Source organism: Ooceraea biroi, chromosome 6 (genome assembly GCF_003672135.1).
Source record: "Ooceraea biroi isolate clonal line C1 chromosome 6, Obir_v5.4, whole genome shotgun sequence".
In the NCBI taxonomy this organism is placed as follows: Eukaryota; Metazoa; Arthropoda; class Insecta; order Hymenoptera; family Formicidae; genus Ooceraea; species Ooceraea biroi.
Genome location: NC_039511.1, coordinates 14862039 through 14877539, shown reverse-complemented (window position 1 = coordinate 14877539; position 15501 = coordinate 14862039). Strand labels below are relative to the sequence as shown.

At 36.0% G+C, this 15501-nt stretch overlaps 1 protein-coding gene across 1 annotated transcript; it reads right to left on the bottom strand.

The window, feature by feature from the left end:
• Positions 1 to 11773: 11773 nt before the first annotated feature.
• LOC105285906 lies at positions 11774 to 13715 on the bottom strand. The gene is made up of 2 exons (XM_011350454.2): positions 12544 to 13715; positions 11774 to 12470 (listed from the first exon to the last, which is right to left on the bottom strand). Exons 1-2 carry the CDS (start codon positions 12922 to 12924, stop codon positions 12462 to 12464), a joined length of 390 nt encoding a protein of 129 aa, XP_011348756.1. The 5' UTR covers positions 12925 to 13715; the 3' UTR covers positions 11774 to 12461.
• Between the last annotated feature and the right edge of the window lie 1786 nt (positions 13716 to 15501).

The window sequence follows — 15501 nt, the reverse complement described above, 5'->3', positions numbered from 1 at the left end:
CGTATATAGATACGCGATTCGTCTAATTTAAATAATAAAACGCATTCTCCTTTATATTTGAATGGACTGCAGGATTTCAATTTCTATGCTGTAATTAACGGTGAGAATACTAAGTTTAAGAGAAGTTTGCTAACACTGCGTTGTTGTTGCGTACTTCTTAGTAGAAGATGGATTCGAAATCGAAATTAAACGTGCTATTAAACGTGCAACTAAACTCGCAAGCGACAATCTGATTCTATACTATCAATCTGAGATACTCGTTTCTGTCTAAATAACTATATATATTTGCGAATTAAATAATCGATTGCGATTATTTAATTATGTATTAAGCTCTGGTCTACTTTATTTGGGTTAAAGCAATACGCTTTAATTTAGTACCTGCAAAAGGCGTATTTAGCTTTAAAAATTGGTTATTTAAAATTCGGATAAATTATAGAATTTGCGTATAGAAAAGCGCTCATGGCCCATATTAAGTTCATGGGTTGATTTAAACTTTGGTTTATTTTAACGAACGCTCACGTGAATGGAAATGAATTAGTCATCAGCAGTTGAGATGCAATTAGTGTTTCTAATCAGCACATTAATTAATAGTATCCCTGATTTGCTCACCCATTATTCATGGCTTTCTAGTCAATGTTCATAAGCAAGTCATTATAACACGTCGCAATAATTAACAAATCGTATTGGGAATTGCATTCACATTTCAATGTGCGCGGAACAATTTCTCCATTAATCACAAATTTGTGGATCCCTTTATCCCTTTATACAGTGTCCACGAAACGGTGAATTTCATATATTTAACAGACTCGGCGGCAAAAGAATTTCGGAGCAACAATAATTTAGTCTCACCAAAAAAAATCAAAACATTTGCACTGAACTGTAGCAGCTGGAATGGAACGACTGATGGTATCCCGGACGATGTAGGTTCACGGAACGTTTGACAAACTTTTAGGAACTTTTCAAATTTAAAAGTCTCGACCTCTCGCGATAGATATTCACGTCGAAAAAAACGAGACCGACCGACGTCTGCCGCGATGTCACTCGAAGCGCGTGGTGCGTGTGATTTTGCGAGACAGTAAAACACCCTTGCAGATCAATATGTGTATACACGAGCACACAGTCAGCGCGATTTGTGCAGATCGCGCAATTTCGGAGACTCACGAATTTCAGGCCAAGATTATCCGGCGGGACGACACTTGAGGAGATTCGGCCCTTTTCGGTGGGAGGATATATCCTTCCTCCCATCCACCCAGGCCAGAGGGTGGTTAGCAGCTGGATTTATACGGCGGCATTAATATGCAGCGTCGGGAATTTCAATGGGGCAATCACACGAGCGAGAGAGACGGAGAGTCGGAAGAGAGGAGCAAAAGGGAACGGAAAGCGCGAGAAGGGTTGGGAGGAAGGGAGAGGCATCTCGAGGGCTCGCCGAACTCGTCGATGATCAATACTTTTGTCTAGCTCCACGTGCTCGCTAATAGGATTGAACTGCGCTTACGCGCGGGTAACCGTGTGCGTTTCACGCGTCGAATCAGGCGGCGATTCAGAACGGAAAAAGCGTTTACAGATTGCATTTACTCCCCGTAATTACGAGTGGTAAAGCACTTATCAGGCTGCACGAGCTGCAGAAATAAGAAGTAATCGCATTGCGTGTGCAAAACAGTCTACTGAATAACGCCGACCCAGTCGGAAGCTGCAAAGTGGCAAATTGGCAAGACGTTGAACTATAGTCATCTATATCCAACCAAAAATTTCCGAAGTGAAAATTTCGGAGGAAGTGAGTTGTGAAATAAACTATTGTCCAAGACCAGGTAACAACGGAGGGCCTGCGGGGAAGGAGGAGCGATCCGATACCGTTCGGGATTTTCATTTCCACTGACCGTAAACTTTTCTCACCATTAGAGGATTTTCGAGGAATGGCTCTTTTATCGCCCTCCCTCTCGATCTCCGCACTGTTGATGGGTGTAATGGGGTTTATCGAGATCCAGTTAGACGACTGGTTCTTTTGCTCTGTGCCTTAAATCGTCCTGGAGGACAACGAAACGGTCAAGGAGCGGGGTTACGAACATTAATCTCTCTTTTTCACGAGTTTCCTCGAACTTCCACGAAAATTCCGCGATACGGTTTAAAGCGAAATGGTTTTGCTGCAGTCTGGAACGCCGCAAAGTTTAGGACCACACGATCATTCAGTCGTGTTTAAAGTACTTTACGCAATCGTGTGTGGAAATCTGAACACTGTAGGAAAAGCAGGTTTTAATGGATTCCTTAAGCTGTCTTTTAAATAATAATATTGAATTATATTTAAATGCAAGAATGAAATACAATATAACGTTAAAGGAAAAATTATAAAATAATATTGACATAGACATACATGCGCATACATTATGTTGTGTACGAACATGTACATAATAAATTTCTCTCTTTGTTAAAAAGATCAGAAAAGTACAAATAAAAGTATAAAACATCAGAAAAGCGGCATAGAATATTACATATAATAACATGTTACAGAAATATTTTATGTATCTACAGGGTGTCCCGGGTTTTAACCGACAAACTGCGGGAGCATATTCTACTAGTGGAAATAAGAAAAAATTCTTATATCGAGTTTGCTTAGAAATGCTTTATTACAAAGTTATAAACCAATATTGAAAAGAAATATGAGATAAGTAACAACGGAACATAGTGTAGAATTTGCAAGGTCGAAGATGTTCACATGTATTCATGTTCACTATGTTGAAACGATTCAGTATGATCGTTACTTTCACAACAGTAGCTGTTAGATTTCAATCGTCGTGTCAACTAGCAATTACTATCAGAATGCCAAAAGTGTTTTCAAATGAGGAATACACCGATATTCATTTCGTGTACGGATTCTGTGACGGAAATGCACGAGCAGCCGTACGAGAGTATCAACGTAGATTTCCTAACAGGAGAGTACCAGATAGATTTAAAGCAACGAATTACTAATTCAGTTTCTGAGATGCAACAAAATTTTCAGGAATGTCGTACCGTAACAAATTCTGTACTACGTCGATGTCTAGCTTGTATCGATGTGCAAGGACAACATTTTGAAATGCGTCACTAAATCATTGCGTAGATAATTTATATTTTTGTGAAAAAATCCGTTGTTACTTATCTGATATTTCTTTTCAATATTGGTTTATAACTTTGTAATAAAGCATTTCTAAGCAAACTCGATATAAGAATTTTTTCTTATTTCCACTAGTAGAATATGCTCCCGCAGTTTGTCGGTTAAAACCCGGGACACCCTGTATAATAAAATTATTATCTTAAATGTAACATTAAATTGTATAACGGAATCTTCATTAATAGAAGTTATCCATGTGTTTTTATTCTTCAGTAAAATTTCTGAATATTTGTACTTGAGTACTCGCTCACGCGCGCATAGAAATAAGTAGTAATCAACACCGATTTCGTGGGATCGTCGAATTTTCAGGATTTTTCGGATTCATCGCGATTAGTTTAGTCCGCGTTTCGCGGCTATTGCGCGTCGCTTGGATCTGATTGCCGGAGCTTTAATGCGATTCATGATACGGGGATATGAGTATAACGTGGTGTGTGCAATCCGTCGGGTATTGGCTGCGAGGCAATGGTGCATGCGGCAAGCTTGACACATATCAATCAGGCAATGGAATTCTCGGGAGCTCGGATGCTGTGGCATTCGATCTCCCCACCGATGATCCTCCATCTGACATTTCAGTATATAGTCGGTACAATCACTTGTGTCGTATCTTGAAATTAAATTATAAACGTAATTAAACAGATCCGTTATCTCTAATTAAATGGTTGACGTAGTGATAATAAACGTTCACATTGCGAAGAGCTCCAAATGAGATTTTAAAATATCGTGATTCCTCTCTTCCTCCAAACACTGTCAGACACTTGAATTGAAGTTGCAAAAGCTGTTGTATGAAAATGATTAGTACATACGTTATTAGCACATTACGTTATTATGCGCGTTCAATATTCATGATTTTTCTTTAATGCCAATTTAATAACTTTTCATCTGCGTGATTTTGTATTTATATGAAAAATTCGCAGCACAGCGAAGTATAAGCAAAGCAAGGAAAACCTGTCGCGCATCATCATAGTTGCGCGCGGAGTTGGTAATTTTATTTGCTCGGCGAATTTTTCTTGTACAAATTCGAAGTCGCTTCGCAGGGAATAGACCTAGGGGAAGAAGACCTCTTCCCGGAGGTAAATTGCAAATTCAAAGTTTCACGCGACTTTCTCGCCGTTGCGACAAGAGGCAACCCATTTTCGGATTCGGGCAAGTTCTTAGCGTCAAACAGAAAGAAACGAGGAAGAAAACTTTGATCTATTTTATATAAGCCTTATGCTGCGAAAACACTTCAGAGGCCGATATTTGTTTGAGAAGAAATTGATGCACGCGAGGAACGTAATTCTCTCTCTTCAATTTCACAACAAATTTATCACACGAATTTATCAGTATCTATCGGAACACATCATTTTAAAATAAAAACATCGGACAAGATCGCATGAAACAAAAATAAACAATTGTTAATCATTGCAATTGTACATTGTTTTTGAATACCGTTTACCAACGTGACATTATTTTCTGTTTCTTGTCAGAACTGAAAATCCAATCAATAGTATTGTAGTATTATTGTAAAATTTATTGCATTTGAAAAGGAACTGTAGTTGTATAAATAAATGATTATGTGTGACGTTGTCGTGAGAGTTGCGTAACGGAAAGCGATCACTTTTAAGATAAGAGATACTTTTTGACAAAAGCGCATTCACGCAAACATTCCCAGATATTCTCGTATTTTACGGAAGTACCAGCTTCAGGATAAAAACGTCAGGTAGACTCAGACAGTCGGTTATCTCGCACACATTTCATGTATGTTGGTGAGAATTGAAGGGCGTCACGTGCGGGGTTCGTCACCGTGGACTCTTTCCTGACATTGACAAGCTGCCGTTCTAGAGGAAAGAAAATCGGCGGATTTGACATCGGCATGCTTTGAAATTGAATATGAATCGGCCACAAGAGGAGCGAAGACTGATGATTTGTAAGCCATCTTGTTTTGTGAAACATTTCTGTACTGCTTGATAAAGCACAATTCACATATAAATAATTATAAAATTATTTATACAGAAATATTTTTGCTAAGGATATTATACAGTCTATTATTTTCTAGAAAACAAAACTAGAAGCAGGGGTTTCTTCATTAATGTAAAATAGCATTTGCAAAATGCTATATGTTTTTTTTACAAGGAAAAACTTTTTTTTAATATAGAGATTCACTTTTCTACATGTAATCTACCGGCACCCAGAATTCTGAATAAGCTGGATTTTCGCTAGTTCGTTCGAATATTTGGAATCTGTCGAGCGATACGAATGAACGGCAAAATTCAAACAGATACTTTTGATACGGTTGGCTGTGTTCCAATTTTTCCTCCTCGTTGTTACTCGTTCCCTTCTTTTTGTATTTCCATATGACAAAATAGGAGAATTGTAGTATGACAAAATTAATCACATGCAATTCTCGACACTTTTTTTTATGACATATCAACAATCTCTATTTCGAAATTGAATTTGCTTTCAAAATAGTTTGCAAAAAATCTTTCTTTTCAACAGAATTTCATTTTCGAGATGTAATTAAATAAATCTTACTATTTTCTTCTATTTAATCAATTTTTATGTCTTAATTTCGTTTTAATTCCATGACTTATTCATATTGCATGAAAGTAATTTAAAATAAAGCAATCATAATGGAAAAGTTTGCTATTATTTATTTCTTTTCTTCTTTTAAAAATCGACAAGAAGTTGGAAAGTCAATTTGAATTCCAGTACTTTGTTCTTTGAGTGTGGACTTTCTCTGTAAGAATGAAAAAAAAAAGAGTACGAAAGACAGGTATCAAAAGAATGTATGGTACGCTGAAATTGAATCTCTTTGAGCAACGTTATCACACAAAAATCAAACACAAGCAATGAATAGCATCATATGTTTTTACGAAAAAGTATTGTGTTAATCTTACGGAAAATTGCAATAGTTTTAAAGTCAGAAACATATGTCGCAACTAATTTATAAATCAAGCTATAACTTATAACTCAAGCTATACGATAATATAATCGTTTTAATGACACACTCTATCTGTAAGCTATTTGCAAATCACGAAGATAGTAAACATTAAATTGATTAATTTATATTTAAAAAATGTCATATGGTAGCAGCATAATTCGCATGAGATAATCGACAATGTTTAGCTTTCCCTGCTCTACTCACCTTTAACAAGCATATGTCTAAAACTTTACAGACGATAGTCGAGGGTCATGAGGGTGTTGTGTGCAAAGTACTTCCGCTAATCTGAATCGCGCTAACAAGCCTTGAGAACTGAAACTCTACTACGTGTAAATTGCACCGATAATATTTAACATAATTACGGATAATCCTGCAAAGGACAATCACTTGAAAAACATTAGATGCATGTGCTGATTGCAATTGAAACTATCATGCTATCTTTACGTTACGCTGTTCCGTGTATTCGATATATTTATTGTTTAAATATATGTAAAAAAAGAAGATTCGGGTAAGTACTTTATTTGGGGTTATAGAATAAAGATTATTTAAGAAATATCAGGACTTACAGCTATGTGCTCTTTAAATATATCAAGAGTAAGAAGATAAGAATAAATGTGACGAAATACAATACAAAATATAAAGAATGAAGTAAAATATTTTATACAAAGAGAAATAATATACTTGAATTTATATAAACTCTCTCATTTATCTCTTCATAAGGTAATTTGTGTATTGCAATAAAACCAATAAAATTAAATTTGATTTCGTTATTGCCGTTGTAATTGAATATACTTTACATTTCCAATTAAAGTTTTTGCAGAAAAAGTGCCTTCACATATTTATTATTAGTTTTTACCTACGCTCTTGAGTAATTAATTAAATTTTGCTTGATTTTTATTGAAGCGTTTTGCATATTACATTTCTAGAGTATTCAATATAACATCCTCACTTTTAACATTCTGTAAATAATACAGGTTTTATTCCGCATCAATACGCGGTCATTTTCGATCTTGTGATTTTCAAAACCTACGCTTTATTATTTTTATATAGCATTATAGTTCAGCCAGAGCCATTTTTATTTTTCAACATTCAATTCTCCGTATCCAATTCTTACTTCTGCTCGCTTTCACTTCGCCATGGGCGAAAGATAAGCTAAAGTCCTCGTCCTCATATCCAAGTGAAAACCATTCGAGGGAAACTATCGAGACCTCTCTACGCGAACTTTCTACCCTTCTTCGTACATGCTTTTTCGAGTTTTGCTTCTAGACGCGATGAATACTCTTGCAAAACTCTCACAAATTTGCTCCTCGCGAACTATAACTGTGGATGTTCTCTTCAATTATCGTTAACCATGAACTTCAAGGTCTGGTAACACTCATATTCAAAAAAAGTGTTTTTAAGAAGCTGTTTATCGGGCGACAAACACTCAAAATAATCTCAATATAAAATGCGACGTTGGCTATTGATTACAAAAATATCTTCCCAATATTATTGACAGATATTATAGCCGATATAAAGTTGATACTTTCTAAATAAAAACGTTAACATTTTTCAAATTTAACAATTGCAATCTCCTTTTTAACGATCTTTTTAAAACCTTTAACTTGATAATTATGAATATTTTAGCTTAATGCTATCGCTGATAGATTTCATAGTCTTAAATTATCTTATCGTTACAATTACCTCAACTAAGAAAAATAATTGTCGTAGCAAATTGAGCTTCTCTTCATCAACGAAGTGCGCTGTATTGCGGATCCGCTTGTCAAAATATGAAACCGTATGAGAATTTAATAACTCTACCGGATTTCTCGGAATGAGAGTTGGACACGGTTCTGTGGATATAGATTCTCGGAGAACACGTATATAAAGACAGAGGATGGTGGTTTATGCAAGGGCGAGCATTTTGCGTATACGTATTGCCGATCTATTGGATTGGAATTCATCGAAAAGTGCTGCTTTGCAGTTTGCTACGGGAATGAAATATGATCTCACGTAGCAGCATCGAAACCATAAAGATGTATACGACTCAGCAAATAACATCGATATCTCGTTCTCTCCTCCTTCTACTCCAGCGACATGATAGAATATATTCGTCTGATTTCTTGAATTAAATACCATCCATCAGCTGATTATTTCATTTTAATCCTCTTTAGCATTATAGAAGCTGGTGACATGTGATCAGTTTCATAGCGCAGGAACTTGGTGAATTAAATTTTATTGTGTTTCGTTCAGCCGATTACAAATGCGAGATTGTTACATCACACAGAGACACCGCAACAATGATCGGCTCAGCGATGAGCTTATTGACACGGCCCTCTTATCACTTATTAATCTTATTACATCGTCACAATTTCCCAGGCAACGTGACAGACTTGATTGTCGACGGACTATTCAATCGCGCTGGTTCAGCTTCTGATTTCGAGAATTTCGTAGCGGTAATGGCGAGACGTAAATATCGCTGCTGCTGAATAACGACGTATCCGCTAATACCATTCCGGCTGTCAGTTAATCTGCTATTGAGCACCAAGTCTGGGTTGAACGCGGACGCGCGGAATCTCTTCATTTTCCCGAAACATTCGCCGCCGCCATCACCGTATTGTGTTTGCGGGTATCCGCGGCTTCTCCGTTAACGTTTATTTTCGAGTTTTCCCATGTCCCCATGTCGTGATATGACATCAAGAATAGAACGGAATGATTTTATTCATTATCGAAACCTATTCATCGCGAAACCTTATTTATCGCATATCTCGAGAGTTCTACAAGCACACGAGGATAGTTTGATAAGTCCTTAGAAAATATATGAGAGGGCAGTTTGATATTAATCAAACTGACATAATAGTTGACATATACAGGGTGAGGCACCTAAAACAGGCCACCCGAATATCTCGGCTGTTCTTGACGATAGAAAACAATGTGTCAGACCAAATTTGCATGGTTTCGAGGGACACATAATTTGTTCTAAATAGTTTTTTATTAGGGGGACGCGTAGAGGTCATATGAAGGTCAACTTCGTTTTTTTAAATGGTATATGTTTTTTACGTACCATCTAGTAGAGGGTTTGAAGATGCGCACATTGATCTACGGGTCAAAATCATTCAAGGTCACTGAAGGCCAACTGCAAGGGAAAATAATTTACTTCATATTGCCTAGAGTTCTCTGCTATTAAAACTACTGTAAACTCAGAAATGAAAAAGTTCTAGCCCTTAGAAATTTTTTCTTTTTCCGCGAAGTTCTGAGTTGTTGTTATCATTATTTTTTATATTGCCTAGAGTTCTCTGCTATTGAAAATACCGTAAATTCAGAAATGAAAAAGTTCTAGCCCTTAGAAATTTTTTCTTTTCCGACAAGTTCTGAGTTGTTGATATTTATATTTTTTATATTGCCTAGAGTTTTCTGTTATTGAAAATACCGAAAACTCAGAAATGAAAAAGTTCTAGCACTTTTAGAAATTTTAGCCTTTAGTGACCTTGAATGATTTTGACCCGTAGATCAATGTGCGCATCTTCAAACGCTCTACTAGATGGTACGTAAAAAAAACATTATACCATTTAAAAAAACGAAGTTGACCTTCATATGACCTCTACGCGTCCACTTAATAAAAAACTATTTAGAACAAATTATGTGTCCCTCGAAACCATGCAAGTTTGGTCTGACATTTTTTTCTATCACCAATAACAGCCGAGATATTCGGGTGGCCTGTTTTAGGTGCCTCACCCTGTATATATGTATATTATTTTCTAAGAACTTATTAAACGACCTTAATTATGAATCAGAATTTATTCTGGCGAATAAATTTCTGTTACATTTGTCTTGTCAACTAATTATGTTTCTGATGAAATCTCGTAACAAGCGCATCAGTTAACTGGGAGATCTATAATGAAATGAAGGACGTTGCAGCGAGTTATTTCGCGAACTTCCATCTTCAAGATGAATTTGCGACAGCATAAACAGCAGTAACGATCAATACTAATTATTATATCGTACCATCTCGAATCAAACAGTATAACGAAAATAAGATGTCGCTTAAATGACTATCTCAGGAGAACAAAAATAAAGAGATCAGAAATACGTACTGAATAAAGAAATACGAGTCGTTTATCTTGAAATGTCTATTCGTTACACTTACATCATATTTTCACAAGTCTGCGAGGATATATTTATACATCAGCCAAACTCTAATATTATTTATCAAACTGCATATATCGAATTTTCATAATTTCCAAGTTATCGATACAGAGTATATACAACAATCCTTTCGAATAAATAGTATTTAAATCCACTATATTTGGAATTCTGATTCATTGGGAATTGATCAGTTTGAATAATAGATATCGTTGAAGCGAATGCGTGTTTTGATTCCATGACGATTCCAGCCAGTGAAATATCATAAGTTGACGCGTATATACCGCATTTACTGATAAGATGTTTTAGAAAACTGTCACGTGTGGGTAATAATTATGCGTGAAAGAATCTATTTGATGTTTAGCAGACTGGTATTGAAACACATGCGGTTGTTTTCTGGCAACGTCATTGGCTTTTAGTAACGAATCAATTTTGGTGACCGCGATATTAATAACCGCGAACCAGAACCCGCAGGATCCATCATATTCAGGCAATGGGTTTCAACCAATTACGTTCTGCTAGAATGTGCTAGAATGACGAATCTGTAAAAACAAAATGTTAGATCCCGAACAATTCGAAAAAATTCGATGAAATTATGTTTCTGGAAACTAAATTAAGGCGTTTAATAAATATCTTTGTTTATGAATAAATAAATATCTTTGTTTTGTCAACATAAATAGCATCGTTGTCAGGTATTTTAATATATTATTTAATTTTAATACAAGGTATTTTATAATATATCACGAATTAAATCATGTTAAATACACAACTGATCGTATTAGGTCCGGAACTGTTGACTAGCAACCAAGGTAGAGCAAAATGACAATGAAAAAGATTTCTCGGAATAAAATTCGATTAAACGAATTTGTTGTATCAGCTCTAGTTATTGAAGCTAGTGAAAGTATGCTAAAGAGTAAGTTTGCACAAAAAAACGAAGGAGTGCAAGAGAGACGGATGGGAAGAATGGGAGCTACAGAGAACAATAGTCTTCACATAAAAATGATTTCAAAGCTGTTGTTTTTCTTCTTCTTCTGTATACATGCCCAATTATACCATTGCATTTGCGCTTCATTGTAATAACAGCGAAACAATGGTTGTCGTTTCTGCTACGTGTCGAGACTCGAAAGACTTCGATGAACCAATTATTAAAACGTATATTAATATGGAACCGGAATAATGACGTGTATTTGTGACATAGATTGTGATGATATAGGAGAGAATAAATAATAATAGCAAAGATAATGATTCTGCTCTGAATACCGATACGAAACTTGAACCGAGTTTGAATTGATGGAATTAATCTTCCTTCGACGTAGACGTGCGATTCCGTGCGTCCAGATTCAAAATCTAGTTTACATTTTAAGTAGGTTCTGTTCAAGACTATCTTAGATAGGCGCTTTAAACATTTAATGGTGAGTTCCTTGAATAAAACTTGGAACATTTTCGTCTTCGCTTTTGATTATTGAGAACTCTGTTAAATATTTGATGCTCGATGATTCTTCTGTCATAAAATAAAAGCGTATAATGTTGTCAAGGGTTTTTTAATCATAATATATATTTGTATTTGTTAAAAATATTTAATTGCATTATATGTTCAGATAATATTTGCGAGAAATTGAGGAAGAAGAGAAGGAAAATAAGAAAGAAAAGAAACATAAAAATACGAGAAAACAATGTTCTTAAGTCATAAGGTATAATTCTGTCAAGAATACGTTATTTTGTTTAAATTGCGTAATTTAACATATATTTAAGAAGAAGATCTCGAATTTTGTGATGCATCGCAATTGATTTAGACCTTGAGCAAAAGAAGGGGGCGAAATAAAACAACAAGTACAACAATAACTATTGAGTATGTTATCAATTAATATTTAGATTGAAAAAGGCTTCGAATTAAGTAAGAATCGCTTCATAGTCCCCTGCACAGCCGATATTCAATTTGGTCCGTTCCTTTGAATCGATGCGAGAGAAGAGACCAACTTGGCATGGGATAATCCAACGTAGAACAATCTATCGATTTAGTTTTTACGATCAATCTCGCTTGCCTCAATGCCATTTAAGCTTCGTCTTCCTTTTATGAGGCATTTGCATTTACAAGTCTTGCTTTGAATCGCCCGTTGGTTATAAAATAAATTATTCATGTCGCTTACCTGGCACCGTTCTGTCGATAATGTAAACATTTGCAAAAGAGCTTTGCCGGTGCAAAATGCATTCTCAACGGCCTTCATTAGAGCGCTGCCATGCCTTGAGCTTTAATCAATTAATAGAAGGATGCCGCTAATAACGCTAGAACCGTTACCTTCGCAGTTATTCCTTTTGCTAAAGAATGCAAATAAACAGCTTGTTTCGATGTATTTACTTCTTTGTGCAAATCAGGACCATTCTGCAAGAACGGAAGTCTGGCGACCGTGGGCCTTATTCCCGCTGCAAGCGTGAACCGCGACAAATGTTGGCTTGATGCTTTCCTTCTGTTGAATTTGCGCTTCAACGTCCTCGTTGCTAGGCCTTTTATATCTCTCCGCGCGAAGGCATTGCTCGCGAGAGACGTCTTATCGGATGCAACATGCGGCGGCGAGACATTATATGGGGATGATAAGGCCCGCGCTCGCGGCGCGTAATGTGGTGGCCGGGCTGCTGTTCGCCAGGCGCACGGTCGCCACAGAAAGATTATGCTGTAATGGACCCAAATCATTAGCAGCAGTATAATATTTTTCAAGCTGAACACTATTCCATTTGCCATTATTTGTTTTTGAAGAGAAATGTGCACATTATATTTATATCAACATTTTTAGCACATGCTTATAATTTCGATCAATTTCTTTTTCTTCTTATCGAGCACTGTGAGCATGGAAAAGTGGAAACATACATAATATCGTAACGATCGAGCGAAAAAGGGAGTTCTTAACTTTCTCAATAAGCCCGCTCTTTTTTAATGATGTCAAAGTAATAGTAATTACTGTCGCGTAATTTTTTTAGTAAGGTCCTATTACCATTAAGGTTCTGTGTCCGTCATAAACTAAATTACGGTAATGACAATTTCCTCATCGACCAAAATGATAATTAAATTCCCAGTTGCGCACCTTACTTATTATACGTCATTGTTTTTCATGTTTTTGTAGCGTGCTTTCACGTGCATCAGTAAGGAGAAGCTTGCATTTACAATTAGTATCGCGTGAAAGATTCAGCTGCTTGCCACAGTTAGACCTGCAAAGGAAAGAGATGCCGGATCTCTTCGGAGTCTACATATTTATGCGCGCGAAATGTGTGTACAAAAAAAGGCTTTTAAGCACACACATACACAAGATAAAAATTAAATTGCAGACTTAATCGTAATCGAAAATCGTTTTATCTGAAGCAAAGGCAAAAGCAATTCCGCTTGAAATGAAAACGTTTGCAGCAGCAGTAGAAGCGATGTTTTTTTTTTGAAGAAACAAGAACACGAAATCGTTTCTACATAAAATGAAAAATCTTTCCGCATGAAATCATTGTTGTTTGCGCGCGCGCGTACGCTGCAATAATAAAATTTGTTTAAAATAAAATAATTTCGGTTTATATAGTTTATTCTTTTTCTAACTGATCTAAGAAAAATTTTATTTAAACTCTTGAAGGACTCTCGCATTTACATTCTAAAAACAAAATACACGTACGTTATATCGATAAAAAATATTGTTTATTCCATTCTGAAATTATATGCATCATCTCGTATTCCTCGATTTCTTTTCATTTTCATTATTAAGTTGGATTCAATAACATTTACTTTTATGCCTTTGGCAAACGTCCCATTTAACCGATCGTCCTTCAAGTCCGGAAGAAAGTTGAATTACCAGAGAGAACGAGGTTGGTAATCGAATTTACGTTGAGCATCAGTTAGATTCATTCGCGCGAGTAACATGAGTATACGGAGCAATTAGTAATGCGCAATATGCATTTGAGGCAGGAGAAGGGGGTAAGTTGGTTGGTGCGGGATAATCGTTACTAAATGCGTAACGTAAGAAGATTGAATTTCTGAACCGCAAGTACGATAACTAAACCAAGCAAGAAGAATTGAAAACTGATAAAACTGCACTTCCGATATTCTAACAAAAATGGTAAAAAAGCCATTTTGTTCATTCTTAAATTTCTTTCTATGTAACTTTATAAATATTATATATAGAGGAAAGTCCCCGATTATGAGATACCATATCGATTTTGCCGAATGTAAGGAACTCTATGGGCAGAATTTAAAAATGTAATACGTTCTTGAAGAGAATTTAATAAGCTTTAGGTTGGTGAAATGAAAAATCTAATTTAAATATTTCTTTTTTTGAAAATTAAAAAAATTTGAAAAAAGAGCTTTACGCAGGATCGAGAAAGTGTGCTCCTAATATAAGATACCTCGAGAAATCGGTGTTAAAAGTGCAAAATACATCAGTATTGCAATTAAAAAACTTTATTAGATAGTTTTATAAAAATACTTCCACAGCCTTCGCCAAATCTTCACGATTCCACTGTCGACGCTTCCTCGTATCTCTAACCTCCATAGTCAGATTCTATAAAAATTAAATACACAAAAATTCGTAATATAAATTCGTATTAACTTTTCTTTAACCTTAAGTAGTATTTTCTTTCCTTTTATTACACTACATAATCTTCATATTCGAGCAACAATTATCTCATATTAAGAGTACCCTGAATATCTCATTATACGAGCCACGCGCCCAGCGGTTCCGCGATCACGAAATCTAACCTCTACAATTAAGCAATTCAACAAATTGCGTATTTTCCTGTTACTACGATTCTACTCTATCATTGCATACTGAATTTATTGCCAACCATTTCTTTATTACATAATAAACAAGGTTTAAAGACTTATCTCAAGTTCCTTTGACACGTTCACAATTTCACAAACCTTTTCTTGCAAAGGCTAAACGCAATAACGAACAATGAATTTTTCACTAAATACATTTTACACCAAGAGCAATAAGTTCATGGTGGAACTAACAGATGGTGCTCACTAGTTTAGCAGAAACCCCATTATCTCATATTAGGAGCATATCCCATAATAGGGGATTCTCCTCTACACAATTTTTATAATTTGTTACTGAAGTGAATGTTTAAACGAATTAATCTTAATGTAGAAGACAAGTGCGTCGTAATTTCTATTATATTTTACAAGATCCAAGTGTTTCAACAGGACCGAATATCGTTGGAAACCGATCGATCTCGCACGTCGCGCATTCGTATTTCCCGCCACGGGTGAATTCACTGCGGCGCAGTCGGCGCGCGCAACGGGGACCGTAGGTGGCGGCACTGACGCGCGACGTCGACGGGACGCGAC